The sequence below is a fragment of the Dryobates pubescens genome, chromosome 15 (genome assembly GCF_014839835.1).
Source record: "Dryobates pubescens isolate bDryPub1 chromosome 15, bDryPub1.pri, whole genome shotgun sequence".
NCBI lineage: Eukaryota > Metazoa > Chordata > Aves > Piciformes > Picidae > Dryobates > Dryobates pubescens.
Genome location: NC_071626.1, coordinates 8,585,860 through 8,613,787, shown reverse-complemented (window position 1 = coordinate 8,613,787; position 27,928 = coordinate 8,585,860). Strand labels below are relative to the sequence as shown.

Sequence of the window (27,928 nt, the reverse complement as noted above, 5' to 3'; positions counted from 1 at the left end):
AGCACTCCATCAAGTCTCCTCCTGAACACCTTCAACAGACAAGACATTCCAAGGAGGCTTCTTGACCCAGGAACAGAGGAGAGATGGGAAGCTCTGACACCTGGTGATTAGAAAACCCTGCCCTTCTGAGACATCCCTTCCATCCCTGATGATCTTCAAAAAGCATCAGCTTTGATGAGGAACAGGGGGGATGCAGAGAGCAGAGGAACAGGAATAAAGCCCTGTCTTATTCCCCCTTGCTCACTCAAGTACAGGACTGCACAGCCAGGTGCTTAGGAGGGTGCAGGCAGATGTTCTTTACTAAGCACTCAAGGCAATGGCTATAGAGTAGACCAATCTCTGATCTGGTCCTCAGGAATACTTATTACTGCATCCTAATCCCATTTCCCAAGGATCACAGAGATGTTAGTACCAGAGAGCTAGGAGAGAAAACTGTGCCTATATCAACCCTTCAGGAAGAGGAATACAAAGCAGTCAGGTTGTCCAGGTGAGAAAAACAAACCAAAAAGAATGTTTAGCCACAACTCCAGGCTCTGGCCAGTCACGTTGCACACCAAGCTGGGCAGGCGGGGGAAGCCAGAGCCCCAAACCCAGGAGCTTTGTGTCAATTCATTCCAGTCAATTGCCACCGTAGGGAATGGGCTGGAGAATGGAGTCCTGGCCATTCCCCCACCTCCATGCTGCTCATCATGTCCACACACACCAAAGCTCCTGGCAGCGCCCACCTCTGCACTCTCTACAAGTGATATGACCTGCGTGGTTCCGCTTCAATAAATTAAAAGAGAAGAGCAAGGAGAGAGGGAAAACAGCAGCCTGTGCTGGCAGCTGTGCCGCCTAGAACTCGTCGTCCGAGCTCAGCAGCAGAGTCTTCTCGTTGTCCCGGGCCCCCGAGCAGCTGTGGGAGCGCGAGATAACGTGGCTGCCGTTGCGCCAGGGCGGGCCCTGCTCCAGCGTCGACTGCTGCGTGTACTGCTGGTAGGCCGGCGAGAAGTTGTGGATCGCGTCTTGGACGATGTCGTGGGGATTCATGGTCTCCTTGAGGCTGCTGGAGATGCTCTTCATGGGAGCGCAGCGGCCTGTTGGGGTAAGGTGGGGAGGGGTAAGTGACGAACACTGCTGCCTTCCCCCACGCCCCTTTAAGGTGAAGGTAAGGAGAACAGGGACCGTGCAATCCTAGGTCCTGCAGAAGTTACAGACTTCCTTAAGTGGCTGCCGAGGAAATCCCACACACATTGTGTCACATTTCAACAGTAGTGCTCCTAAATCCAGACACTGCTGGTCCAGTGTATCCAGCTCAGCACCAAATGGGGGACGTGCCACCAGAATGGGACCTACCCACAGCTACAGCCACAGGGTTCCCATCGAGGGTTTCAGGAGACAAAAAACTAGGAAATTCTGAAAATACAGGAAAATGGCATTGGCCATTCCCACTTACTGGAAGACTAGACTGATGGGTGGTATCAAAATGCCCACAGGAAAGAGATTATTGAAGTGGAAAGCAACACAAAGAAGGGCAACAGGCAGTACTAGAGGCAGAGCCACCTCATAGGTGTAGGGTGTTACAGTGATACTGCGAAGGAAACAACTATTGGAGATGATCCCACCCAAGTGCTAAGCACAGAGGAAGACTGTGTGTCTTTCTAGGAGCTGCCATTTCTCACAGCTTCTAGGTCCCATTTCCAGCATGGGCTTCTGACTCTACTCAGTCCTGGGGATGAACTCCCTAAATGATCAAAGCATGCTGATAATCTGTGGCAATCACAAATGTGAGAGGAGGCTGGGGTGGGACGGCAAACCAGCTCCTTTAAGAGCCTGTGCAACTCTTTGGAGAGATTCACACAGGCCTCACAGAAAGGCTCTAAATCCAGGTTTTATGCCACTGCCCATGGGGGCTGTTTTACAATTTATGATCCAGGGACAGAGAACAGGCAGCAGGCAGGATGGGAATCAGACAGAACAGCATCCCAGTTAAAAACCAATGAAGACGAACACACAGAGCATGCTGTACCTACCGTATGGCCCGTATGATGGAACAGCTGCATCAGGGACCAGTGGCCAAAGCAAGGGAGAGAGAAAAGGGAGAGAAGAGACAGAGAAAGAGAGAAAGGGAGAGAGGAAATAACAAGAACTGAACAAGACCCACCACCAAAACATACTCTACTGTATTAGCCAGCAGTTTACTCCTTCATCACCCATGGATGTCATCTTTCCCACCTGCAACCACTGTCCTGCCAAAATCTCTAGGGCTGGCTGGGATCATCTACATGAACACTGCTCCTGTTTTCTCACACCTAAGCACAGACTCACCCTATCAGGAAGGAACCCCCTTATTTGGGGAACACTGAATGTATTTGCATAGACTAGACACAACAACCCTCTTTTCCCAGAGACAATGTCCACTTCCCTCTTCCCCAGAACAAAGATTATAGCAGCCCAGAAGTCACAAAGTCATTACAGGAAGAGTCTTCTCCTCCAAGCCAAACATATTGCCAAAGCAGAGCCTCATCTTCCTGAGCCAGATTCAAAACAGAACCTGTTTCATCCCCGTCCCTCCTGCTTTGCTCTGTTGCACAATCTGGAGCAATGGAGTTCCCCTTTGGGGAGACAGGAAGAAGGACAAACCCACTCTACCAAAAGGATGCAACTTCTTGCAACCCTCAGGTCTGCAGCAAGCTTTCGTGGGTGGCACACTGGGGAACTGAAAAGGGAACAATGCAATTCACAATTGCACAATTAATCTGTTCAGACACCACGGAGGAGGGGATACGATGTTTCGCCAGGCACTCAGGTTGGGAGTCATACCAGTGTGTTGGTTGCTAGAGGGACCAGTCCCCACCCAGTCTTGTCACCAAACAGACATGCCATCTGCACTGGCATATTTCCTACCTTGGGCATCAAGTCTCTTGTCCACATACACCTTGTATGTGAAGGCGTGGCGCAGGGCGATGGCTGCAAAGAACATCTCCACACAGATGATGAAGTCCTGATAGCCAGCAGCTACGGTGCCTTCACCCACAGACACGTTGGCAGAGTGGATTTTGGGGATGGCACCACACTTTTCCAGGATGGCCAACAGCATTCCTAAACATAGCAACAAGCTCATGTAAACATGCAGAAAACATGTAAGGAATGGCAGTAGCTGTCTGCGCTGTATTGTCCTAGGTGCAAACCCATCTACAGAGAAGCTACACAGTGGGACAGATGCTCCCACCTGTGCTCTCCTCAATGAGAAAGGAGTGAGACAGAGAATGTTCAAACACTGACCCTCTTCTAATCTCACCTGACACACAATCTGAAAAACTCAGTGCTGCAGGACTTAAGTCCAAAAGAGTAAGCAGCAGTCAGATATTTCTGTTAGTGCTTCTGTGATCTCAGCACTTCCACTATCTAGAGTAAAACTTGAAGTAACAGGGCTTTCCCTTTAAGCATAAAGTGGTTTTGACACACTATCTATAGCTAGATGGCTGAAGAATTCCAGAGAAGGCAGAAAGTGTGTGACCAGATGTCTCAAGATGATAAACTAGACAGCTTATTAATTTGTCTGTAGACAGGGAGGATGTGTCACACTCCAACTGGGGTCAGAGTGGCTGGAGAGTGGCCAGGCAGAGAGGAACCTGGGGGTACTGGTCGATGGTAGGCTGAATATGAGCCAGCAGTATGCCCGGGCAGCCAAGAGGGCCAATGGCATCCTGGCCTGTATCAGGAACAGTGTGGCCAGCAGGAGCAGGGAGGTCATTCTGCCCCTGTACACTGCACTGGTTAGGCCACACCTTGAGTCCTGTGTCCAGTTCTGGGCCCCTCAGTTTAGGAAGGATGTTGACTTGCTGGAGCGTGTCCAGAGAAGGGCAACAAAGCTGGGGAGGCATTTGGAACACAAGCACTATGAGGAGAGGCTGAGGGAGCTGGGGTTGCTTAGCCTGGAGGAGGACCAGGGGAGACCTTATTGCTCTCTACAGCTACCTGAAGGGAGGTTGTAGACAGGCAGAGGTTGGTCTCCTCTCCCAGGCAACCAGCACCAGAACAAGAGGACACGGTCTCAAGCGGCGCCAGGGGAGGTTTAGGCTGGAGGTTAGGAAGAAATTCTACACAGAGAGAGTGATTGCCCATTGGAATGGGCTGCCCAGGGAGGTGGTGGAGTCACCATCATTGGAGGTGTTCAGGAGGAGACTTGATAGGGTGCTTGGTGCCATGGTTTAGTTGATCAGGTGGTGTTGGATGATAGGTTGGACGCGATGATCTCAAAGGTCTCCTCCAACCTGGTTTATTCTATTCTATTCTAACTGCCCAAATTCCACCTAGGTTCCTACTCAATCTTTGAAGTGCAACTTGGTAAACTTAAGTAGGGCATTGAAGAGGGATAATGCTTAGAACCAATCAGTAACAAGCACTAAGCTCAGGTGGAATTTCAGCTTTCTGAGTGTGCCTCTGCATCACGTGCACGTTCTCTGAACATCCTTCTGCTCGGTGGTGCTTCTGTGGCAGCACACGCTGCATTCAGCCAGCTTGCTGCTTCACATGAATCACAGACACACCATTAACATTTTATTTATAGAACATTAAACAAAAAAAAAAAAAAAGCATTAAAAATTTTTTTCAGATGTGCCACATTAACCAATAAAATGGCAGGATGCAGATAAAACGCTGGCAGCTTGTGCTTTATGATTGTTCCAGGAACGCACTCTTCATCCAAACAGATGATTTTGCCAGGCAGAGGTGTGTGCACGTACACACAGAGGTAGACAGAGGTAGTGAGGATTCAGGAGCATAGAAACAGAGATGAAAATGAGCAAAACAGGCTTCCCAGATGAAAGCAATGACAGATTATAAACCAAATAAAATAACAGTAACACAAAAAGACATCCTGGCTATTAATCAGCATCTGCTCTATCAACTCTTGTGTCTGAGCCCCTGCACAGAGCTCTTTGCACCTACCAAGAGAAGGGAAAAGCAGCTCACCTTGCCAGAAGGACAGGAAGATTACAGACTTCACCATGAAGAACTTGAGGACTGGGCTATAGGGGCTGAGCAGCTCCCGTGTGGCGAAGTAGAAAAGGAAGAGGGCATAGAGTGCCAGGCTGACAGAGATGTTGTAAATGATCGTCACATAGAGGTAGCCGCTGGTTACACTGCAAAGAGAAGATACACAAATGCCTGAGAGTTCAGCAAGATCTTTTCCCCTGCTGTTGTCACTGGGGAGTTCTAAGACTCCATTTCCTTCCTGCCTCCCTGTCCCATTCCCTCCCCTAAAACCAAGGTAGAGAAAACCTGAAACCAACAGGCTTATCCCTGCCCTCTTCTCCCATGCACACTCAGCCCGTGTTGTCTCCTGCCTTTTCCCTCAGCCCAGAATAGACATGGACCATAAGCACACCATAAGGACAGAGAAGGAGCAGCCAAGGCATGCATGCTAGGAAGATAAACTTACTCAAAGTCACCATCCTGGTACTTGCCAAAGGCCTGAAGGATGACTGTGCTGATCGCCATGAGGGGCTTCACCACACAGAACTGCAGGGTAGCCTACAGAAATGAGGGAAGTAGAATGAGAAGACAGGAGGTCCAAGAGGCCATGTTCCCAAACCAGCAAAACAGCAGTGTCTCCACTGGGACAGTGCAGCAATGCAATACAATCCAGCTCCACAAAGACTGACCCCACTGCTTGCTAATTCATTGTGCTTGAGGACTGCAGCACCTGACAGATGAAAAAGGACATTCAGAAGTAGTATGCATGCCACTACATGGAAGAAAAACCTCTCTTTAGGTTGGTCCTTAGACCCTGCTCACTTGCTCTCTTCCAGAGCTGTCCTTCACAGGCTGTGCTGCAGCACATTGATGCCTGAGGGGAAAAAAAACAACTTACACTGTGCTATGACATGGACACAGCAAGTTCAACAAGGGGATACCAGGGAAGGGAAGCAAACTCCAATGCAATCCATTGTCACCACAAAGCTATGCAAAGTGGTCCCCTGGACAGGAGGGGAGTCTGGCTTTCTGAGGAGGAACTCTGCCAACTGCCACCATGCTAAGGCATTTGGTATGCATAGCAATGCATGTTGCCAGACAGAAATTAAGAGCTGTTCAGTTGTCACCTGTATGGCCTTGACTCAATCTCCCCAAGGCTTCACAGCAGTTGGGATCAATTCTATCAGTTCTATCCATTCTGCTCTTACTGTGCATCATCATGCTGGAAACACTGAACTTCAAGGTCCTGAGACAGTAGGGGTCTGTGACCCTAAAAAAAGTCATTCAAGTCTCCCTGAAGCAGCCTGGTAGAGCCTAGGCAGGTGTTGACAAGTGCACGTGTTGGGAGGGCTGTATATGGAAAGAAGTCAAAACCAAACCAGGAATAATTGCTTTGGATACAATGCAATTTGTTAGTGGTCATAAGACTTCAAGGAGATTAAAAACCCCAGCACATGCCAGTTACTGAGTCACAGTAAATATGTGAACTGGAAAAGGTCAAGCTAATTCGTAAACAACTCTGTCCTCTGAGCTTCCCTTCCCTCCCCACTCTGGGGATGTTTTAACCATTTCCTTGCAATCCAAACCACTATGTCCTATTTTTAGTTGCTTCTCTAGAAGATGCCACAGCATAGGGGAAGCACATGGATGGTGTGTGACCCATCTGTGAGGGTCACCAGACGGATCCAGCAAAGAATCTTTATCAACGCATCTTCAAGGAAATAAGCTGCCCAGATTTTACACCACGGCCACAGCACACCACCCAACTGCTGAAAGGCTGCAGGCAACCTAAGCAGACTGACCCACAGCAAACACCTGCCTGAGAACAGCCTGGGGTGGAAGTGAAGACTGAACAGTTATAGCACATGGATTCCTTCAGGATGAAAAGTGTGAAGAACAGAAAATGGGCAGGTAGTGGTGAGAGGCAACAGGAATGCTAGAGATGCTGAGAACAGGGATAACATGGGCACAGTGCTCCTTCCAGCACATTCCTCCTCTTGATCATCATGATATTTGATACTGACCAGAGCAGCACTGAGATGTGCTCTGCTGCCCTTTTGCGCCAGCCTTCCCAGGAATTTGCCTTGAAAGATCTTACTCAGCAATCCTGAAAGTCTGGAAGAACCAGAAAGCAAGTCCTGGTGTCAAATATTTCTCACAAAGCTAACATCAATCTCGAGCCAAGAAGGATGGCAGTATTTAAACATCCCTCTCTCACAGCCTCCACAGCAGACACAGCAGTTTGCAAAATGCAGGCCTGACTAGAAGAACTGCTGCTAGACAGCAGTAATATTCACCTAAGCCAGAGCTACCAAATGAGCTGAGGATCTGGAGAAGCCAGCAGAATGCCCTTCTCACACCATCCCCTCAAAAATAAAACAAGGTAAAAAAAAAGAAAAAGGGAGGGGGAGTTTCTGGTTTTCATTGTTGTGAAAAAAATTTCCCAAACACAACTAGGTACAACCCCTGTGGAGATAACTGTCAGAGGCTGTGGGACACGAGAAACAAGAGGTCTAAGGGAAATAATGTCTCCAGCGCTCATTCACCTTGATGGGTGTTACATCTGGTTGTGACATTTCAAAGGTTTACTTTAACATTAGAAGCAAACAGAATGGGTGGTGCATCAAATGAAGAGTGTACAAAGCCCATGAGAAACAGGTGAAGCAGGATACTGGAAGCAGATGAGGACACACTGTGGGACAGTGACAAATGGAACAGAGAAAAGAAAGATGTGGTCCTTCAGAAAAGGTCAGCTGTGCTGTGGAGATGAATAGCAGAGATTACTTTGAGGCTGTATTGTACCTTCAATGTCCCTGCACATTGCTGAAACACAGTAGATGGATCACAATGTGGAGGAGAAGCCAGGGCAGACCCAGTGACTGGAATTACAATGACTTAGGCTCTTACAAAGAACCAGACCTGCTTCACGTTGTCTCGAGAAACCTTGTGCGTTCATTTCAGCAAGTGAGCAAAGCCTTAATACTCCCCTGCTGTTCCATGGCAGCCAGAGGTGACTGACCTGGGATGAGCAGACATGGGCTGCATCAAGGTTCAGATCTCCCCCATGCCCTCCCCCTCAACATACCCAATTCAGAACAGACAGACACACAGGGTGAGCAACGCTCAGTTCCTCCTACAAAGCATTGTGTCATGCTTAACCTCCACCCCCTCCTCAACTCCAAACCACATCTGCTGCAGCGCTGGGAATTCAGGAGGCTGTTACACAACTGTGAGGTGTCTGCCACAAAACACAGCCATCAATTTCTTAAAAGTCAGGACCTCTGCAAGCCAGAAAGGGAAGGGGAAATCAGAATTTCTTCCCAGGGCTAACATCAGGTGTGGAAGAAAAATTAGGTCATTTTTGAGGGCTTCCCTGCCTTGGGGTCCAGTAGAAAATATTGGGAACTTTCAAAATAAACAAAGCCCAAAGCACCCCCTCTCCTCAGTAGTCTGCAAGCCTCTCTGATGAGTGCTCATCCTAGAATTTCAGCAGCAAAAGGCACCATTGGCACCCCCATGCACTTCTTCACTTCTGGAGGATGGCAGAGCTCCTCCAGCCCATACCTGTTTGCAGAACCTCAGGAATCCAATCGAGTAAGTCTTTCCCCACAGGCAGCAAGTCCCATACACACAGCTGGACCTGAAAGAGCCAACACAAGATGACAGAGTTCAGAAGCAAGATTTGGGTTAGAATGCAAGATTTCCCCCCTCCTTGTATACCCCTCTGTGGCAAACATGAATGACTAGTGCTTTTTCCAACACTGATTATTACAGCCATACCTTCATTCAGAGATGTGTTCAGAGCAGCATCCTGACTCCCAACTCCAGTATTTCTTGTTTTTCTCTTCCCCATACCCCCCTTTTCTTTTTTTTTTAATGGAGTAGAATGGGGAGAAACACAGATCCCAGAGGAAGAACATCCAACTGAGTACAGAAAATATTTGAAGGAGAAGAGAATAAGAAAGGAAACAAAAGAGTAGGCAGGTGCCCAGAAAATCTGTGAATCAGTTCAGCTTTCCTGAGGTGATGTAAGCAGCCTGATCTGTCTCACAGCAGGGTATTGGCAAATCACCACCACCCATGCTGCCCAGTCCCAGCAGACATTTGTCACCTGACAGAATTTTTCAGGGCAGGGACAGAGGCATGGTAGATAGGCACAGGAGGAGAAAAGCATCACACTGTAAGCACAATACTCACTCAATTGGTTTCCCTCTGATCTCAGACATGATGGAGCTCTCCCCTCCCAAGTACTCATAGCAGAGGCTCAGAAAGTTGTATATTACAAAGGCTGCAAAGACATCAGAGTAAAATGACAAATGACAACCAACTTCAAAACAGGTGCAAGGCCTGAGAGCACAGGCAGCAGACCAAACATAGCAGGGACTGCTTATGCAGCATCTTTCCCTTCAAAGCACTCCAGATTATTTTCACTGCATTTATCGTCCTACCTCAGCACTCACAAGACTGTGCACCGGAGTTTGGCCGAGGTCCCAGGCCAGTTCCATGGCTCGTGCCAAGAGGGTCACAGGACCATCTAAAACTGTGGTCAGTTTCTGTTTTACTTGGCATCTGTGAGATGCCATTCTTTACAGGGTTCCTGTGCGTTATTCCAGGACATTACACCGGCACTGAATAATTCCGAAGAGTTCTCTCTGATCTGTCAACCATATCTTATCTCCTCTATTTAACCATTTAGGTGACAGAAGGAACAGGACTATAGACATAAGAGTTGGAGAAGCAGAGGTTTTTTACCCATCAGTGAAGATGTCTTCATGTCTGGTGGAGATTTGTGGAAAGCAGGCTCTGTGCCTGATTTCCTCAGAAAGCTGAAATTTCTTGTGCACTCGATAGCCTTCTCCTTTCCCTACCTCTTTTCTGCCTTCCTCAGCAGCCTGGGTCAGTTGAAGAGCAGCCTTCTGTGTCTGACTGCTAATATTTTAGCTTATTTCAATTCTCTTCAAGGCTCAGAAACATAGAAACTGAGGCAAAGATGCTGTGGGGAGGGCTATCTTCAGAACTACTTACACCTTTATGTTTCACAGGATCCAAAACCTATTTAACTGTGCCTGGAGTAGGCCTGGACATGCCCCACCTGCCACTCTCTCCACTTGTCATAATTACTGCTGGGCCCTCATACAGTTGTGAGGTTTTTAGAGCAAGCATTGTACTCCTAAATTTGGCACATACAGCCCTAGAACAAAATGACAGCCCAGGTGACCCATCTTTAAATGTTATTTTCTACAATGGTCTGCATCTGGGTGTTCTCTGGAATGCCAACATCCAAAACCTGGTTTTGACCCTCAGCACTGATACAATAACTTGACATGGAAACAGAAGTCTCAAGGGACTTAGAAATGAGAACAAAAGCCTAACAACATACAGTGCTGAGAAGCTGACCTCACCAGGCCGTTGGTTATTAGACCTGAGGTCAATTTCCCCATGTGGATAATTTCTACAGTCAGAGACAGCCATCAACTCTAATTCTTCTACAGGCATCCAAACTGTGCTCAGTGTTCTCCAAAATGCTCATAGTCTCAAAACATTGTATTTGTGGCTTGTAAGATATGCCTAGCTGGCAAGAATACTACAGCACATAAAAGCCAGGGCTACACCTGCTTCTATTTACACAGTTGGGATATTGGTATTCCATCTGTCATCGTTGTTATTGAACCAAGTTAGGTATGCTCACACAGCTATAATTTTGCAAAAGCCTTAATTAGGAGAGAAAACACCATGGAAAACTTAATTTAAATAATTGTGGTAACTCCTTTTGCCTGCAGTTTTCTTGCAACTTAGCTGACAGCTTCCAACACCCAGAGGAAGAAAAGCTGAGCCTTTCCTATTGTCCTCCAGTGACCCCTGCCCTCCGATGTTGTCATTACAATACCAGCTGCCTATTCAACAAGCGCTGGGGAAGAGATGATATCAGAGGAAGAAAAGAAAAGAAAACAAAAGGGCTGGGAGGAGGAATATCTGCCCCTAAGTCCCCTTAAAAAATGAGTGCCAACTATCAAAGCTCACCACACCAGCAAAGGACTCTTCTCCTATTCCTGATCCATAATTAATCAGATGGTGCTCATGACATCAGCATCACAAAAAGAAGTCTACTTGTGTGTTGATGATGCCCAGGTTTGTACAGAAGCACAGCCCCATGTAAGAGCAACAGCAAAATATGCTCCTCCTAATGCACATTATGAAATAGTCCAATAAATGGCCTAAGACCGCTTTAAGAGCTGCTTCTTGCTTCACAACCTGACACCTTCCCAAAAAGGAAAGGATGAGGTAGATGGCAAGGGAGAGAAGAAATCAAAAATGCTCGTTCAAAGTGATCCCCAGGAAAAGGGAGGGAGAGAACCTGCTGACTGAAGGTGCTTTCATCTCCACCTGCAGTCTTTTCACACAGCCCAACAATGTGCTGAGGTAAACCCCAGAGCACAGGCTGCCTCCTGAGCAGATACTCAGATGTTTGCAAACTCTTGGAGCAAGCAGGCAGAGGGATACTGGCTGTTGCTAGGAGAGGAATTTTTCAGAGCAGCAGGCTTCCTGCTAGATCTACACACAAGCACAGGGCAGGGAAGGGAGAAAAAAAAGCCAGACCCAAACAAAGATGCCTTCTGAATCACGTGTGTGTGTTTGCCATCTGCTGCTGCATCTCAGAGCATTGTCATGGATGTGAAGGAGGGCCTGCTGGTCCCTTCAGCTGATGTTCACATGGCCAGGCAAGCCCCTCTGCAATGCAGATCTCGCCAAAACAACGGCACCAACAAGTTATGATTTAATGAGGTTATGGTGATAAGCTGTCCTGAAAAGCACACTGCTAGAGTGCAGTTTCTCCTGCTGGGTGGGTAGAGGCTTCTTTCTGGATGAGATCAGGAAGGAAGTTTAGATAATATTTGGTGCACAGCAACTCTTTCCCTCACAGAAAATGTTAGTTGTTATCATCTGCAGCAGATAACCAAAAGTGAAGCAATTGGTAACTCGTCCTCAACATGGCACCCTTCCTCCTGCACGACTCCAAAGCACTTTACACCTCACCAAACCCAGCACATGGCGGCTGTGCTACACTGTGTGAGCACAAAAGTGGCCACATGATGGGACCAGAAAAATATGTTGCTAACAAGCTGCACCAGAAAAACAGGACAAAGCAAGTGCCTGGCTGCTGCTAAGTGCTGTTAGAAGAGGCAGAAGCTAACCAATAACTTGCTATAAACACCCAGGTGGAATCAGATTTTTTGCTTTACACCTTCCTGAAGCAAAGAACCCAAGAAAATCACAAACTTTCTCTCTACAGATCACTGGAGGGAAGGCTCAACACATCTTGTCATGCTCAGAGGTCCTTGAAAGCAAAGGTCAGGTTGGATGGAGCTTTGAGCAACCTGATCTAGTGAAAGATGCCCTAGCCCATGGCAGGAGCACTGCACTAGATGATCTTTAAACCACCCTGTGATTTCATGATTTTCAGTCACTGAGCAAGCTCATGGTCTGGATCCAGGGAAGCACACCCTCTAACTTTGTCTCCCTGGGTGACAGTGATACTTTCTTCATACAGTGATACTTCCTCCATATTCCCAACTAGAAGCAAAAGTTATCTCAGGCCAGAGACTTCCCACCTCCCCCATTTTTGGTCTGACCCTTCCTTACCTTCGTAGCAGTCCCTCACTGTGCCAAAGTAAACATAGTACTGGTCATTGGTGAAGAACAGGAGGCTGAGCCATGAGTCAAAGGCGTAAATGGGCACAATGAAGAGGATCCGAACAATGTAGCGCTGCTCGTTTGGGCAGCTATAGCAGCGAAGATGCATGTAGATCTGAGAGGACAGAGAGGGGAGACCAGGATCAGTGGAACTGAGAGGAGAAAATGGAACTGGAGAGTCAACTGGGCCTGGAAAACCAAACTGAATAAATTATCTTGATTGCCTCCAGCAGCCTCAAGGTGCTAGACATTAAAAATCAACGGTATGGCATTGATGTAGCATCCTTGTTTGCAGAGAGGAGGAAGGAAAAGGAAACAAACACATTTCTAAGCTAGTTTCCTATAAGGAATTAATTTACTGTTATTATCATCATCTTGCCCCTATTCTTTTGTTCATACCTTTTTTCCCCCAATTATCAACTCCTGCTTTCCTGTTTTAAATGTCTCAGATTCACAGCACCGCAGGCTGCTTTTCTCTGAAGAGGGAAGGAACGTGCACTTAAGCTCATGCTCACTGCAAACACACTCACTCTCTTGGCAGGTTTGGATGTTTTTCAGACTTTCACCTGAAACAACCCAAGAGAGTCCTTCACAGCACTGCCAAGAGCTGATAAACCACAGCCTGTCTGCTCAGAAAGTACCATCCTGAACACTGGTGAGAGCACAGCCAAGAAGCATCAGCCACCCCCCCAGCTCCTGAACTGTGCTCAAAGGAACCATGCAGCCACATCACCTGCTCTGACTGCACACATGCCAGTCTCCCTAAGTCACACCCTCCCTATAGGAGTCACTCACCCTCCCCACTCCCACTACTCAGTTTGCTCACCACCATTAAACCCCACACCTAAGATGCTTTTTCACAGAATACCCACCTGCTGGGAAAGGTACTGACCACAAGCACACCCTGAAGATGAGCACCACTCCTGCAGTGGCCTAATAACACAGCCAGAGCTACATTCTGCTGGCCACACAGACAGCAGAGGGCGTGTTCAGCGGAGTGGGGGCCTCCATAGGCCAACTCTCATCAAGCTGCTGGGATTAACAACAGCTAGTTTATTACATGTGTCTCATGACTGACCAATTTTGCCATCTGAAGAGGCACAAGCATTGGTCTGAAGTTTCCCCCTGCATTTTGGGGGTGCTGTGAGGATCCTTCAGCATCTAATGAAGTACACAGTGTTACTCTCACTTTTCCCTCATAAGGCAAGGGGGGTTGTCTCTTCTCAGCTGTCTGTTCCTCATCTCTCCATGCTTCTTGGCCAAATCTGGTCACAAATCAACTGAAGAGCTCAAAATACTTCTGTTTCCTGTCCCTGTCCCACAAGGAGATCACAAAAGCCTCATTTCCTGAGGTGAACAGACTGAAAATAAACTAACAAATCTCAATCCCGGCGACAATCCCTGCGACACACCTCACCCAGCTCAGGGACAGCTGACACCAGAGTTCAGATGACTCTAAGCTTTGCCCTTGGGATGTCACAAGAGGCCTGTGATCTGTGTGCCCACGAGAGCACAGGAACTGCTGCCATGCAACAAGACAACAGCATGTTTCATTCAACAGTATTTGTCTGGCATTGACTTCCACTGGTTTCTTCAGAGAAGGGCATTAATGCCTAACTGTGCAATGCTACACCGCAGAGGAAAGATTTCTTCCTGCCCTCAGGAGACAATCAGTTTTTACTCTGAAACAGGAGGATCCATGGCAGTTGAGATTGTTAACCAAGCTGGTGAAACTGCAGGTGTTAAACTTATTCATCAGTGACTAATAGATTTTAGAACTTCACTGGACTCTGTACTCCATCAACAGGCTGCAGTTTTCTAGATCCTACTCATCACCCTGGAATTTATGGACCAACAGGTACAAAACACAGGATGATAAATAACAGGCCTTGCATTTCTCCACTGTGTTTTTCAGTTCACATGACAACCACATGAAAGAGAGGTACAGAACAGGATGCAGGGTTTGACTTGTTCTAGGTCTCAGGATACCTGCCCCAGAAAGAGGAGAAAAATTAAAATAAATCATTTCCTGCTACTCCTTTCCGTAGTGGAGTTCAACCTGTGGAATCTACTGGCACAGGAGATCAAAGGAGGTATGTCAAACAACAGATGACCACAATCATCTAGCTAACAGCTGACACAATAACAAAATGGCCACATTAGACTACAAGACCTGTGAAAGAATGGCTTGAGATAACACATCTTTCTGTAACCATTCAAGAGATGGCCTAGTGTTTTACACCTGATAGTTTTATTAAAGAGTTTGCTGCTTCTCCATTCACAACATGGAAATGGTCTGAACCTGGGCAGAAAGAGGCCTTTGTATACAAATTCCACTTTGATCATAGCAGATAACACATTAGACCCCAAAGCAAAGGTACTGGTACCACTTGAGAGTCTGCAAACTCTCACAGACATATCTAGCAGAGATATACCAGAAGATCATATCATGTGCTCATCCATGTAGAGAAAAGGATGAGAAGTAACAAGTGACAGGGTTTTACCTGATGGCAGGTGATGAGCAAAGCTGTCCATACAAAGAAACCTGAGATGGCCTGAGCAGCGGTGGTCATGAGGAATATCGGCTCCTCCACAGCCGTGGGGCTGCCATCCTCTGGCATCCAGGAAAAGTTGGGAGCCACAGCTGGAGGGGTGGCAGTTAACCCCAACCTGGGGGCTGCAGTGATGTCAGTCATCACTATCATGGTGCCTTTTGGTGTGAGGTTCCAGTTGCAATTGCTAGAGAGCCACCCACGAGCCAAGACCTGTCAAGGAAGAGAACCAAAAAAGTAATTGAACCCAGCTTGGGAGCATAACAGTTGGAGGACTTTGCATCTCTCACATGCCTTTCACCAGGCTGCTCACATGCTTTACAAACAGGACCTGGGCAAGTCTGCCACGGCCAGCCCTTGTGATACACCAAATCACGTGGCACTCTGGAGCCTCTCTAGCCCTCACAACACAGCCTCTCCAAGACCATGAAACACTGCTGCCACCAGCGTCACCACCCTTCTGCAATAAAACCAGTCGAGAACAAAAGGAATACCACATTCACCTCAGATCAGATGGAAGTATCTAAGCCATGCATACCATAAGATGATGGACACACTTAAGTCAACAGCTCTACTTTCCACCAAAGCACTAGCAACTCTGCTGTGTCCTGAAAAGCCAGAGCCTTAGTTTCGCCGTTTCATCTGGAAGGCAGCAGACCAAGCAGTAGCAGGCAACAACCACATGAACCACAAAGCGTCACTGCGCAGCAAGGGGGAAAGAAGAGCATCTTTATTCCTCCAGTGAGTAATCTCCACCTCTCCTACTGCCATTTGGAAACCACACTCAGCCCAAAGAACCTTTATTGGAAGGATATGTGCTGAACGTTCTCCTTGCTAGAAAGGAAGAGCAGGAAAGTGATGCTTTTACCAAATGCTGCATGGCATGGTACATTTAGTCAGCCTGTCATTAATTCTACCAACTTAGCATTGTTTTCTAGATGATGTGAATTTAACCCAGATGGATTTTTAAGGCCAGGTGACCCATGACAGCCCACCCAGAAGACAAGGATATGCAAAATTTCAAAGCAGCATGATCCTTGCCCATTTCCTGGATGAAAAGCTATTTTCATTAAATGGAACAAATTCTTGAAGGCCCAAGATCTAAAGCAGCTATTATTTTCAATTTAGTTGTAAGTTGGCTCTGATGTGACCTCTGGGTTGGAGAAAGATAACCCAATTAAATCAAGATCACAAGCAGGCAGCCACTGGTTCTATCCACCAGAAGAGCTGCTTCTGATGTGACTGCAGTAAAGGCATGGTTATAATGGCATAGAATTGACTCCCCCCGATAGCCTCCTAATAGTTTTGGGGATATTCTCTATAAAAGTGCAACACTCAGCCCTTACACAAGCCTTTTAAGATCAGCAGATGGAAAGGCCTTGAAAAAGGCTAATGATCCATCCCCAGAGTTTACAGCTGCAGCAAGGACAGACATGTCTGCCATTTGTTAGCAGGTCACAGCAGAGTATGAAACAGAATATACAACTGCAGATGACCTGCCCCAGCCTTGCTTCACCTGAAGTCACAGCATGAATCAGGGAACAGGTAAAAGCTGAGGACCAGCTGCAAATCACTTCCATGTGCACACTAAAGCACACAAATGGCCCCTCCAGCACTGCTATCCCACACCACACACTAGCACCAGCGGCGTGCAGCACTCTCACGTTATTTATGCCACATTTCTGCTTTCTTACACAGGGGGAGAGAACAAACACAAATCCCAGGAAACAGCCAGATTTGTTTAAGCAGATATTATCTTACTACAGAGAGAGCTGCCCAACTGTCAGGGTTTAATTTACAAAATAATCTTCAACCCTGGATTTTTCTTCATTCTTCCCAGTCATTCTTCTTCCAGAATATCCCTGCCCAGAGTTACAGCTTTCCATAACTGCATGTACCAAAGGGTATTGCCTTTCCAGGCTGATCAGTACAAGAAATGTAACTGTTAAGTTTTAAGTTCCAAAGCACACACACACACATTACATTATCTAGACTGTATCTTACAAACTTGGAGAGAAAAGCTGGATGAAGATGTCACAAGGCAGCAAGGTTTTTATTGCTTTGAGAAGAAAGGGATTTCTACCCAAGTGACTTCTGAAGCAACTGAACACTCACAGTGCTAAGAGTGCTTCTCCTAAGCTCACAAAGGGCAGATCTGAAATTAAATCAGAGCAGATGCACCTGTGGTTAATACAGTTCTAAATAAAATCCAGCCAGCTGAGATCCTGCACATCCCAGGGCACTTTGGGAGCTATGCAAGACAGGAAGCTGCTAAGCCCTCTCTATAGTTCATGGGAGAGAAGGTCTCTACTGCAGACCACCAGTGGCAGGTGGGACAGGACCTGGAGCTCCACACCTCAGCTAATTAAACAGCACTAACAGCACAGACCAAAATGCAGCACTGATGTCAGCAGAACTGAGGATCTGAAAGGGAACTCCACTGCTAGTCTGCAATTGTTTTAAAAGCAGATCAAAACCAGCAAAAAGCTATCAGAAAGCATTTTGACATGACAAGGGTCATGTATTCAGAAGCAAGGACACCTACCAGTTCGAGTTGTGTATATAAACCTTACCACTGCCCCCTTGTGATTACACACCAACAGTCATTAATTACATGAGTATGCATCATTCTTCACCTAATCCCCTTTAATTCACACAGTCATTGAAACTAATAACTCTTTCCATCACTGCACCCTGAAAGAAAACAAACACATTTTCTTCATCAGAGCTCCACTTCTCCCACCACAAACCACTTCACCCATCAGCACGCCCCTGTGGACAACTTTTTTAAGCACTTGGTACTTATTGGTTGTAGGCATCAGCTTGCCGCTTATCCTCCTTGCTAGTGAAGCACAAAGGAACACTGTACTCTCAGATCTGCAAAAATTAAGAGATACCTTCCTAATCATCCTTTCTAATCTCCTGAAGTCCCATGCACCATTGCTATAGTGACAGGCATAAGCAGTGCACAAAGCTGTTATAATAAGATTACTGTATGGAAGAAGTCGAAGCTTCAAGTGCAATTCTGTGCTACATTTAAGAAATAGGTGACAACACAGATGCTTGGAGCCTTTACCAGGTGAGTGGATTTCAGCTCATTCACTACCACCAGGTCAGAGTCTGCTAGCCCCCATCCTGCCTCATTAAAAAAAAGCACCATGAGGGCAGGGAGCGCTCTTAACAGGCCTTGTTTGCAAGATGCCTCTTCCCCACCATGTAACAGGACACAAGTCCAGCACACCATCAGAACAAGCTTCCAGCAAAGGAGCATGCCACAGCAAACATGCTGCCTTGACAAGCTACAGATCAAGCACTCTGGTGTAAGCAGCTTCCCTCTTACCTGCCACAGCAAATGTGTTTCTTGGACACCTGCCTCCTTTGCAGCTCATGTCAGTGCCACAGCACATATCTTGCTGCTTCCTCTCACGCCCAGAGAAGAAGGTCCTTTCCAACAGCCACAAAGCTATTTTGTATTTACCTCAATCTTCTCCATTCCCCCATTTTGCTACCCCAGCTGTGCAACAACCTGACAAGGGCCAGGCTACCGGTTCTGATGTCTTTTCTGTGTACTCCCCTCAGCTGGCTACATTTCTCTGTTGTTTCTTGCGCATTTTAAGCTCCTTAGGACAACCATCTTTTTGTTCTCTGCCCCCACAGTTCCCAGCACTGCGAGGTACCAAACCATGAGGAAGGCACTTGACACTACAATATTGCAAACTAGAAGCATTTAGAAACTTGAAATACTGATGCAATACAAACCCAACTAATGCATAATTCATTTTGAAGAGTTCCTTACTCTTCTGCCATATCCTGTTCTCTCTGCCTGTCTCTTTAACCTTCACCTCACTGCTTTCACTTCAAAGGAGAGTGAAGTTACTTGCACACTTTTTCTCCCTCTCTCCTAAAAATATCAAAAGGAAACATTTCAACACTTCCCAATCTCACTCTTGATGCTTTCCCCATCTCCAACTGACTACCTTGCTCCCCCCGGAGGTAACCTGCATTAAAGCACCTCTCAAACAGGGCCAGGAGGTCCAGATAGCCAGAAAAAGCACCAAGCTTTGGAAACTGGAAACAAGCACACAGAAAAGTACATCTGGATAAACACACAAGGCTTTTTGGACACAGGCTTCCCTGTATTTTAGGACAGCCACAGGAAATGTCTATCAGCTGGCACAATTCCTCTGTGTGGGCTACATGAGCTTCAGGAAGTGCTTAATCTGTGTGAGGTCTATACCTAACACCCCAAACACAGAAGGCAAAGATGACATCCTCAGCCCCAATGAACTGCTATATGTTCCTGCCCAGACACCATTACAAAGTTTTGCTCATTAGAGCAAGACAGGACCTTGTACTGCCTGGGCATTAGCTTAAACACCAGCCTAGTACCAGCTTAGACTTACCTAACAGGTCTTCTGAAGGCACTTTAGGAGTATTAGGAGCTGCTCTCAGTGGAAGGAGAAGAAAATAAAGCCAAGTATGTCTTATTTATGTGAAGATAACTATCCTGATAAAAACCAAGAGCCACAAATCACTGTGCCTGAGATTCTTGACAGGGCAGGGGCTCCAATCTGCATGGGGAAGCCGTTCTGTTAGAGACACTGCTAGCAGGGATGCGACCGCAGAGTCTGCAGCCGCAGAAAAACAGCAGCGCAGAAATTCTCCGTCCCATTCCTGCATCGTTTGGAAACAGAGGCCTTCTGTCTCCACCACGAACATGGCATTTTCTTCTACCAGAAATAAACTCAGAACAGTAAACAGAAGGGATGTGGCACAAGTGAAAACAAACACAATAATAAACAAATCAATTTGGGCTTGCATAAAGGCATGGAAAATGTTACCATCGAGGAGGAGCTATTTCTACACGAAGATAAGCAAACATAATAGGCAAACCCCATTTCTGGTGCAACAAACGTTGTGTAAGAGGAGGGAAGAAACATTCAAGCTTGGTTCTTCAGTGCCTTGGTGTATTTCTGAGCACACAGTCACAAAGTCTATTAAAGGAGGAGCAGGCTGCCTGCTCTGAGCAAGGCCCACTCTGTTGTGCTGCTGGTGACAGCACGCTCACTTTGCCCTGGTGCTGGTAGGAAGAGAGCCCCAAACGACATGACTCTAAAGCCATTCTCTGCCCTCTGCAAACATGATCTGTGTTTTTAAAATAGATCATCTCCTCTGAAGCTAGATGTATTTAATTTCTAAACTGCTGAGAGAGCAAAGAATGCTATACAAAGCTATCCCATGAAAGAGTCTTAACAGCTAAGCCTCCTTCTTACTGTACAGGATACAATCCAACAAAACATGCACAACCTGGTTTCAAGGCTCCCTTAGAAAGCCATGAAGCAAGAAATTGTTCCTTCTTAAAGCCTACTCCACGCACACTGTAGTTTTAAATACCCACTATGCTGAACTTTGTTCCTTTTAAAACACCACAGGGCAATTTTCCACTCCCCTCTTAACTTCTTATTCCTCCAAGTGTGTCTCTATTAAATCATCCCTATTCTGGACCCCCAAAAGACCAATGTATTACTGCCATGTGGTAGGTGGTTTAAAGCCTGAATTTTCTGCATCTATTAGGACATCAGACAGAGCTTTACATTAGCAAGAGCAGGACATCTACAGTTTTTAGAATGCCCCTCAGACTTACAAGGAGCATAAGAACATATGACAAAGGGTTCAATATTTATTTCAGATGATTTTAGTTACAAGAATGCCTAGATTTGCCAACTGGGATCAGCTCTTTCCTTTTTGCTAAGTATGTATTGCTAATTCATAATTGATTCAAGGTCTTTTCAAACCCCAAAGGCATGGCATCACCAGCTGATCTGGCAAGAGATAGGAAAAGGAAGAGGTAGCAAGTCAGGACAAAACAATGTAAGAGTACAGCAAGAGTCTCAAAGGTGCAGCTCAAACTAGTGACAGCAATAAAAGAAAATAAAATGCTTTTAAATTTATTAATTCTTAAATTGCTTTTGCTCTCTGGGGTAGCATCTAGTTTACTCAGCAAAGGAGACATAAGAAGGTCCCAACAGTGCATTTTTAAGCTCTCCAGCAGCGCTCCCAAAACAATCTGTGAGCTAGGTACGTGACCTGCCATGCAATTTGTAGTAGTGCAACTCATTTACTATTCATATTAGGCAAAGCTTTCTTAATGCTAAGCCAGTAAAAGCCACCCCACAACAGGCACTTCAGACACAGACACATAAGTCCAAACATACAGAATGGTAGGGGTTGGAAGGGACCTCTGAAGATCACCGAGTCTGACCTTCCTGCCAGGGCAGGATCACCTAAAGCAATACAGTAACACTGTGATACAGCAATACTGTGCTCAGCTAGAGGATGGGCATTCAACAAGAGTTACAAAAACATGCAGTGGTTGACTCCACACTTATTGAGCTTTGTATCAATGGGTGGCTTCTCTCCTTGCACCAGAAATGCAGGTCCAAACACGGTCCTTCACATCATTATTTCTCCAGAGGAGTGAGCAGTCTGAACACTACAGAGATTTTGCCCGGTCATGGTTTTAAAACAGCTGTCAGCAGAGCCAGTGAGACAAGAGAAAAGTGGCACTGGGACACAAAACCAGTAGATTCAGCATGAGTGGAGCAGGAAGACCATGAGCCTCTGAAGGAGATGGTAGAGGAGTCAGCACCTAGGAGGACCAAACCGCAGGGTAAAGTACACACCCACTAAGCCATGCTCAAGAGATGATCCAACGCCCACGTAAGAGCACACCATACACATCAACTATTTCATCTCCAGTGAGGCCATGCAGCCTCTCTTCTCATTTTAAGGAAATTAAATACCACAAAATCTTCTCCACTCCCAGCTCATACAGCCCCCACCCATTCTGCTAATCCAGAGAGTCATCTGAAGAGAGAGCAGCCTCCCCTCCCCGTGCACCCATTGAAAAATTCAGCATCAACAACAAACCCCTTTTACCCTGAGTCGTGCACTCCTCTTTCCAGAGTTGTTTTCTGCTCTATTAATTTCTGTTGTCTCGCTGTATTCACAGTCCTCCTCCCCCCATCCTCCTCCTCCTCTTTTTTTTTTTCCCTCCCCCCTTCTTTATGGACTGACCCACATTGTGATAGGTCAACATCCAACATCCAGTCCCTTTTTTGGAAGGAGACAGGACAAACAGAAAGGAGGAGGGAGAAGAGGAGAAGGGATGTTCCACAACCTTTCAACCACTCTTTTGAGAGCAGGATCAAGCACACTTGGGCCATGTGTTGCGTCCCTTTCCCACATTCCCAGCAGCCCCACTCCACACAAACCAGTGAGGCCCTCTGCTCCCAGGGGAGAAACACGGAAAGACTGCAGCCATATTTTGCAACTAGCAGAGGGGAAAGAGACAACAAGAAAAAGGATGTGTTGTAAACATGTGTGTCCTGCCTGACAGAGGAAGTTTGCATTTCATTTTCCAAACTCTCAAGATCAAAGTCAAATCAGAATATATTCAGCCAGCACTTGCACTCATCCTTCCCCACTATCAAGTGCCGAGACAGTGACGACAACAGTTTCAAAGTTGCTACAGGGTATGGTTACTCTTAGAAGAATCAAAGTCAACCTCTACAGCTGGAGCTAAAGCTACTGAACTTGCCACACATGAAGGGTTTTTTTTTAATGTAGGAGCATACTTTTCAACACAGATTGTAACATACAGAACCTATCAGATCATATCCACACTTAAATTTAGCGAGTCAATGTGCTGGAAGAAGCCAGGCATCTTATCACAAGCCCAGGCACTTGTGCAGCGATGCATACGAGGGAGATGGCACATCTGACTTCCCTCACAATCAATCTCTGCTGCAAATATGCAGCAGTGGTGAACACTACAGAAGTTAAAAACAGTGATCCTCAACAGAGCACTCAAAGCCATGATGCAAACATGTCCCCTTCTCTACCCCAGAGACCAGCAACAGCAATGCATTTTCTCTGTACAGCAAGGGGCATGCCTGAGAGTGTGGGCTTAAAAATAAAAGACAAAACTTCAACCTATTTTTTTCAGACACTGTAACATTAAACTACCCAGTTGGACAAAGCTGCCTAAATGGGAATTTTTAAGAATTCTAGCTCAAAATTGTGCTGTAAAAGCAGTGCAATCACAAAGCCATGGGGACAGGGGAAAGAAAGTCTGAAAAGTCAGGAATGTTTGGAGGAGAGAGGTCAATCCCAATTCCCAGGGGACAAGTAGCTGCAAATAGCTTCACTCAGAACTAGCCTTTCCTAGCAAAACTGGCAAGAGACAAGATGAGGCAAGCCTTGAAGAGAAATTCACTCTCATCTGCCTCCTCAGGTAACTGTGGTGTCCAGGTCGATTTTAAGAAAGCTGGACAGAGGCACAGCCATTGACATTACTGCAGCCTGGGCTTTATCTGTGCTGGAGATGAGCAAGCAACTGCAGGCTCCCAAGTAATCAGCTCAGCAGACTCCAATAGCATCCATGGCATGTTCTGCAGCCTAGGGAGGGAACAATGGGCCAGCAAGGTCAGCTTTTAAGGTATTATTTCATCTCATCTCCTTCTCAAAGCCTCACTGCTGCACTGGATAGCATGTTGCAGTCTTGCCTTTGCTGAACTGGAGAGATCTTCTTGCCAGAGTTGATGGGGGGGGCAGATGTGCAACATACCCAGACAGAGGAACACTTTTGGGTTAGACTCACAAAATTTGAGACTCTGACACCATCTCTCTATGCTCTTGGTCACTCTCCATCATACAACATCCTCAAAAGCTGATCCTTTCCATATCATCAGGCTCCCAGGCACTGTAACTCTCAGGTAATAATGGCAGCATTCCCAGCTTTCAATCCAGAGACAGACTTGAGGGTGGGGAGACAAATATCCCAGTACTCTGTGGGTTAAAAGATATACAAATGCAGCAGGTAGAGCATGAAAGTTATTTCCCTCTTCAGGTTTCCTGCAAATTATGCCCCTCAGGGGCTATAAAGACCTGGTCACACCCAGACACAGCAGGGTTCCTGGGCAGTTTGCCTATACACTGCATTTCCCCTGGACACAGCTTGTTCTGTCACCATCCCAGGCAAGCTACATCACAAATAAAAAACAAACAAACATGGAGTGTGAGATGATTTTTAAAGACTAGTGAGAGACAGGCTATAAGAAGGTACTCCAGTTCCCTGCTGCTTCTTAGAAGAGAATGACTCTGAGGTGAGATTCCTAGAGGGTGGCTGCAGCTCACTGCTTTAGCTGACACTATTTCACCTGTAAAACCTTCCTGGGGAGTTGCTGCTCAAAAAAATGTCTAGTTGCTCTTTCCCAAAGAGCTCCATAAGAGGGAAGGAAAACAAACAAACAAACAAAAATTACTCCAAAGACTAAAAACTCTTTCAAAAGGGTCCAGCTTCCAGTCCAAGCATTACCATATTTTACAGTTGTTTCAGTTGTGTTTTAATCCATCTTATCATAGTGTCAAACCACTACTGTCCCAAGTGTTCTGGTAGGGTGTAATATCTTGGCAGGACACCACTCTTCTTCCCAAATTCTTTGGGGTTTACTTTGTTGTGGTGGAAGTGACAACAGCACACAACACACACGCACACACACTGCTTCAAGAGAACAGATGGGCAGGTCAGCACACAAAACCCAAACATGACACTATTCTCTACAACACCTCAGTTTTCCAGGACCTCAGTGAGTGCAATCAATCACAAGCTCTGAAAAAGAGGAAAAGCTTCTATCTCCAGCCCTGGCTGCTCAACAACATGCAGCAGCTTTGTTACACAGACAGCTAGCAGCAGTCGTGTGCTAGAAAAGCTCTACTGTACAAAGGTTAAATGCAATTTCTCTCTAAAGCTCCACTACTCTCTTGATTCTCAGTCCAACCTGCACGTTCACCACTGTTCCCTTGGAAATAACAAACATCTCCTGAGGGACTCATTGCTCCCACCAGTTATTGCTGCAAGAGCTCAAAGATACCCTTTGAGCTGCTGAAAAATGAAACAGGCACTTTGGCTAAAAGGAGCAGGCAAGAGCTTATCTCCATTGCTGCAAGCATAAGCCAATTAAACACAGACACAGAACAGGACAGAAGGAACAGAGGGTAAGTTCCATCATGTGGAAATCAGAAAATGGTTGTCTTAAGTCAAAACATGATTATTAGATATTTCAGTTCACTCAGCAGTAAAACTGGATAGAGGACACAACTGACTTTTGGTTTGGTTTTTTTTACAGGGAGATGTTCTGAAAGTTATTCGGAGAGGGGAAAACAAACCAAACCCAAAACCCACAATCCACTCTCCTTTTATCCACAGAAAGAAAAGAACCCCAATGTCACAACTGAAAACTGCAAAAGCTCATCTCCCAACCTGCTACCAACAAACAGGCAAACAAGCTGACAGAGAAGGCAGCGGATTTCTAGCGGGAGTCTGTCAGACAGTTAGAAACCTGCCAGCTCAGAATGCTTTCGTCATGCCACATCAGCTAGTCACACTGAACTTTATTTTCTGACCAGCTTGTGAGCGTCTAAGAACCTTCCCCTCCTAACTGCCACGTGTCAGACAGACAAATAGAAGTTCCAAAGATGCCTGATGATTGTGGAGTGTTCTTCCCCTTGCCCAACGTTTCCAAAACACTGCCTCTTCACCCTGGACGGGTCATAGAGACCTGAGCAGCATACAAAGAAAAACATCTTTACACATCACCAAACTGGTTAGAAATGCTGAGTTCAGCAGCAATGCTTTCCTCATCATTTCACAGCAAAGACTTCTGCTCCAGATGCAGAGGTAGCCACCTGCTGCATACATGCCACTTAAGGCTTACAGCACAACCATGACAATGATGGTATTAAGGACTTTAAAATAAACTAAAAAATGCTCCACTAGACCAGAGCAGATTTGAAACCTATTTTCTTGGGGACAATAGTGAAATAAAGCCTGAAGCAGGCTTTTGGGGAATAACTTCACTGTAAGAAAAGCTTTTCCTATAGCTCTATTGTTTAGTCCTTAGCCAATATCCTAAAAGCATGAGAGATTATGTTTTCCAGAAGTACCACACAAATACAGACTTTGTAGTACTGGAAACCTGAATAACATCAGCATCTCTGGAGAAGTTTCTGGTCTCTTTTAGGGAGACTGCTACACCCTTAGACTCAAGGGGAACTTCCAGCCACACAAATTCCAAGGAACAGTTTATTGTGTTTAAAAAGTTGTCTTTGTTAGTGGGATGCATGCATTATTACATTGTCATTAATTGTTGCCTTTTTCTTGCAGGATGGGAAACAGACATTCCTATTTATCCTGTTGGGCTCCACTCTGTTACTGATCAATAGCTTCTATTTTTCTCCTCAACAGAGGTAAAAGGTCCTCTTTCTGGGGAAGCCTGTCTATGTCTTCAAAAATTACTCCTGTTCAAGCTCTTAATGTGGCAAGAATGGTTTCAAATGTTCTGTAAGAAAGAATCATCTCCAGTATTTCCTCTAGATTTCCCACTCCTCCTCCCACTCTTGACAGCTTCATGGTGTTCCAGGCAGCTTTCATAGAGCTGTCCCTGAAATCACTCCAGTCTCTTTCCTGGATCACAATTCACCAGAACCAGTCACAAACATGTTCTTCCAAAGCCCTTCTTCTGCTACATGCTGCGGTTGCCATGACCTCATGGAGCAACTGAAATGTCAAGACACCTTGAGCATCCAAACAAGAGCTAACATAACTCACCTGCGCCACAGGAGCACACAGGCATAGTAATAGGCTCCTCATGCATCTACCACATCAACACATTCACATACACACGGTGGCCATCAGTCCATCCAGCCTGAACCAGTGGAGGCACAGCAAACACAAACCCGAAGCCTACCACCCCTCTGGAGTTTACTGTGCTCCCAGTCCGCCTGAGGCCAAACGCCCTGGCAGACAGTGACACCCACCCAGCACCACTGAGAAGCGTGACAGCAGCGGGGGTGCAGAACTATACTGGAGCAACGCATGTGCGTGCATGCACGGAGAGACTGGGTGGGCTGCAGCAAGATGTTGGAGGGTGACTAGAGGAGAAGAAATTGCTTGGGCTGCATCGAGGTGAGCGATTGCAGGGAGTGCACTTGGAGCCTGTAGGGAGACGTGAGTGTGTGTTCGTGTGTATACGGAGGAGAAATGTGCGTGGCAGGAGCAGGCTGTAGGGGCTGCGTAGGTGGAGAAGGAATGGCGGGGGCCGCAGAGAGGGGCAGCGAGGCGGCACATCGGAGAACGTGCGTTGGCTGCAGTGGGGAATGGGGAGGAGGGCTAGGGAGACCGCACCAGGTAGGGGAACATGGGACTGGGGGGGCCGCACCGGGGGGATCGCGCAGGTCACATCGGGGAACGAGAGAAGGAGAGATTCGAGCAGGTGGAAGGAATGGAGGTCGCAGGCCGTGAGTTTGCAGGGACCTTACCGAAGACCCCCATGTCCCACCCCCACGTCCCCCACCAACACACGCCAGCGCGGCCCCTCAAGCCCGCCCTGCGTGCCCATAGCCGCCCCCACGCCCAGGCTCCGCAGCCATCCCTGCCCCCGCCACGTCTTACCTCCTGGCGGGCGGGCGGGCGGGGCTCAGCTCGGCTCGGCCCAGCCCGTTAGGGTGAGGAGGGGTCGGGTCGGGCCCTGCCCCGCTGCCCCGCGGGCGCCGGCACCGGCGCGGGGGCGCTGAGGGCCTCAGGAGCCCATGGCGACGCCGGGCCCACCCCAGCACCTCCGCGCCTGCGCACGGCGGCTGCTCGCGCCCCGCCCACTCCCCGC

The 27,928-nt window shown here is 46.9% G+C and overlaps 1 protein-coding gene across 2 annotated transcripts; it reads right to left on the bottom strand.

The window, feature by feature from the left end:
- Nucleotides 1-72: 72 nt before the first annotated feature.
- Nucleotides 73-27,928, bottom strand: TMEM184B (transmembrane protein 184B). 2 transcript variants are annotated; one of them, XM_054167899.1, is made up of 10 exons: nt 27,718-27,928; nt 15,156-15,416; nt 12,601-12,766; nt 9,157-9,247; nt 8,524-8,599; nt 5,426-5,517; nt 4,957-5,126; nt 2,887-3,081; nt 2,013-2,036; nt 73-1,076 (listed from the first exon to the last, which is right to left on the bottom strand). In XM_054167899.1, the coding sequence occupies exons 2-10, from the start codon at nt 15,354-15,356 to the stop codon at nt 835-837; spliced, it is 1,257 nt and encodes a 418-aa protein (XP_054023874.1). In that variant the 5' UTR covers nt 15,357-15,416; nt 27,718-27,928; the 3' UTR covers nt 73-834. The 2 variants fall into 2 exon arrangements, with proteins under 2 accessions (XP_054023874.1, XP_054023875.1); XM_054167900.1 differs by lacking the exon at nt 2,013-2,036.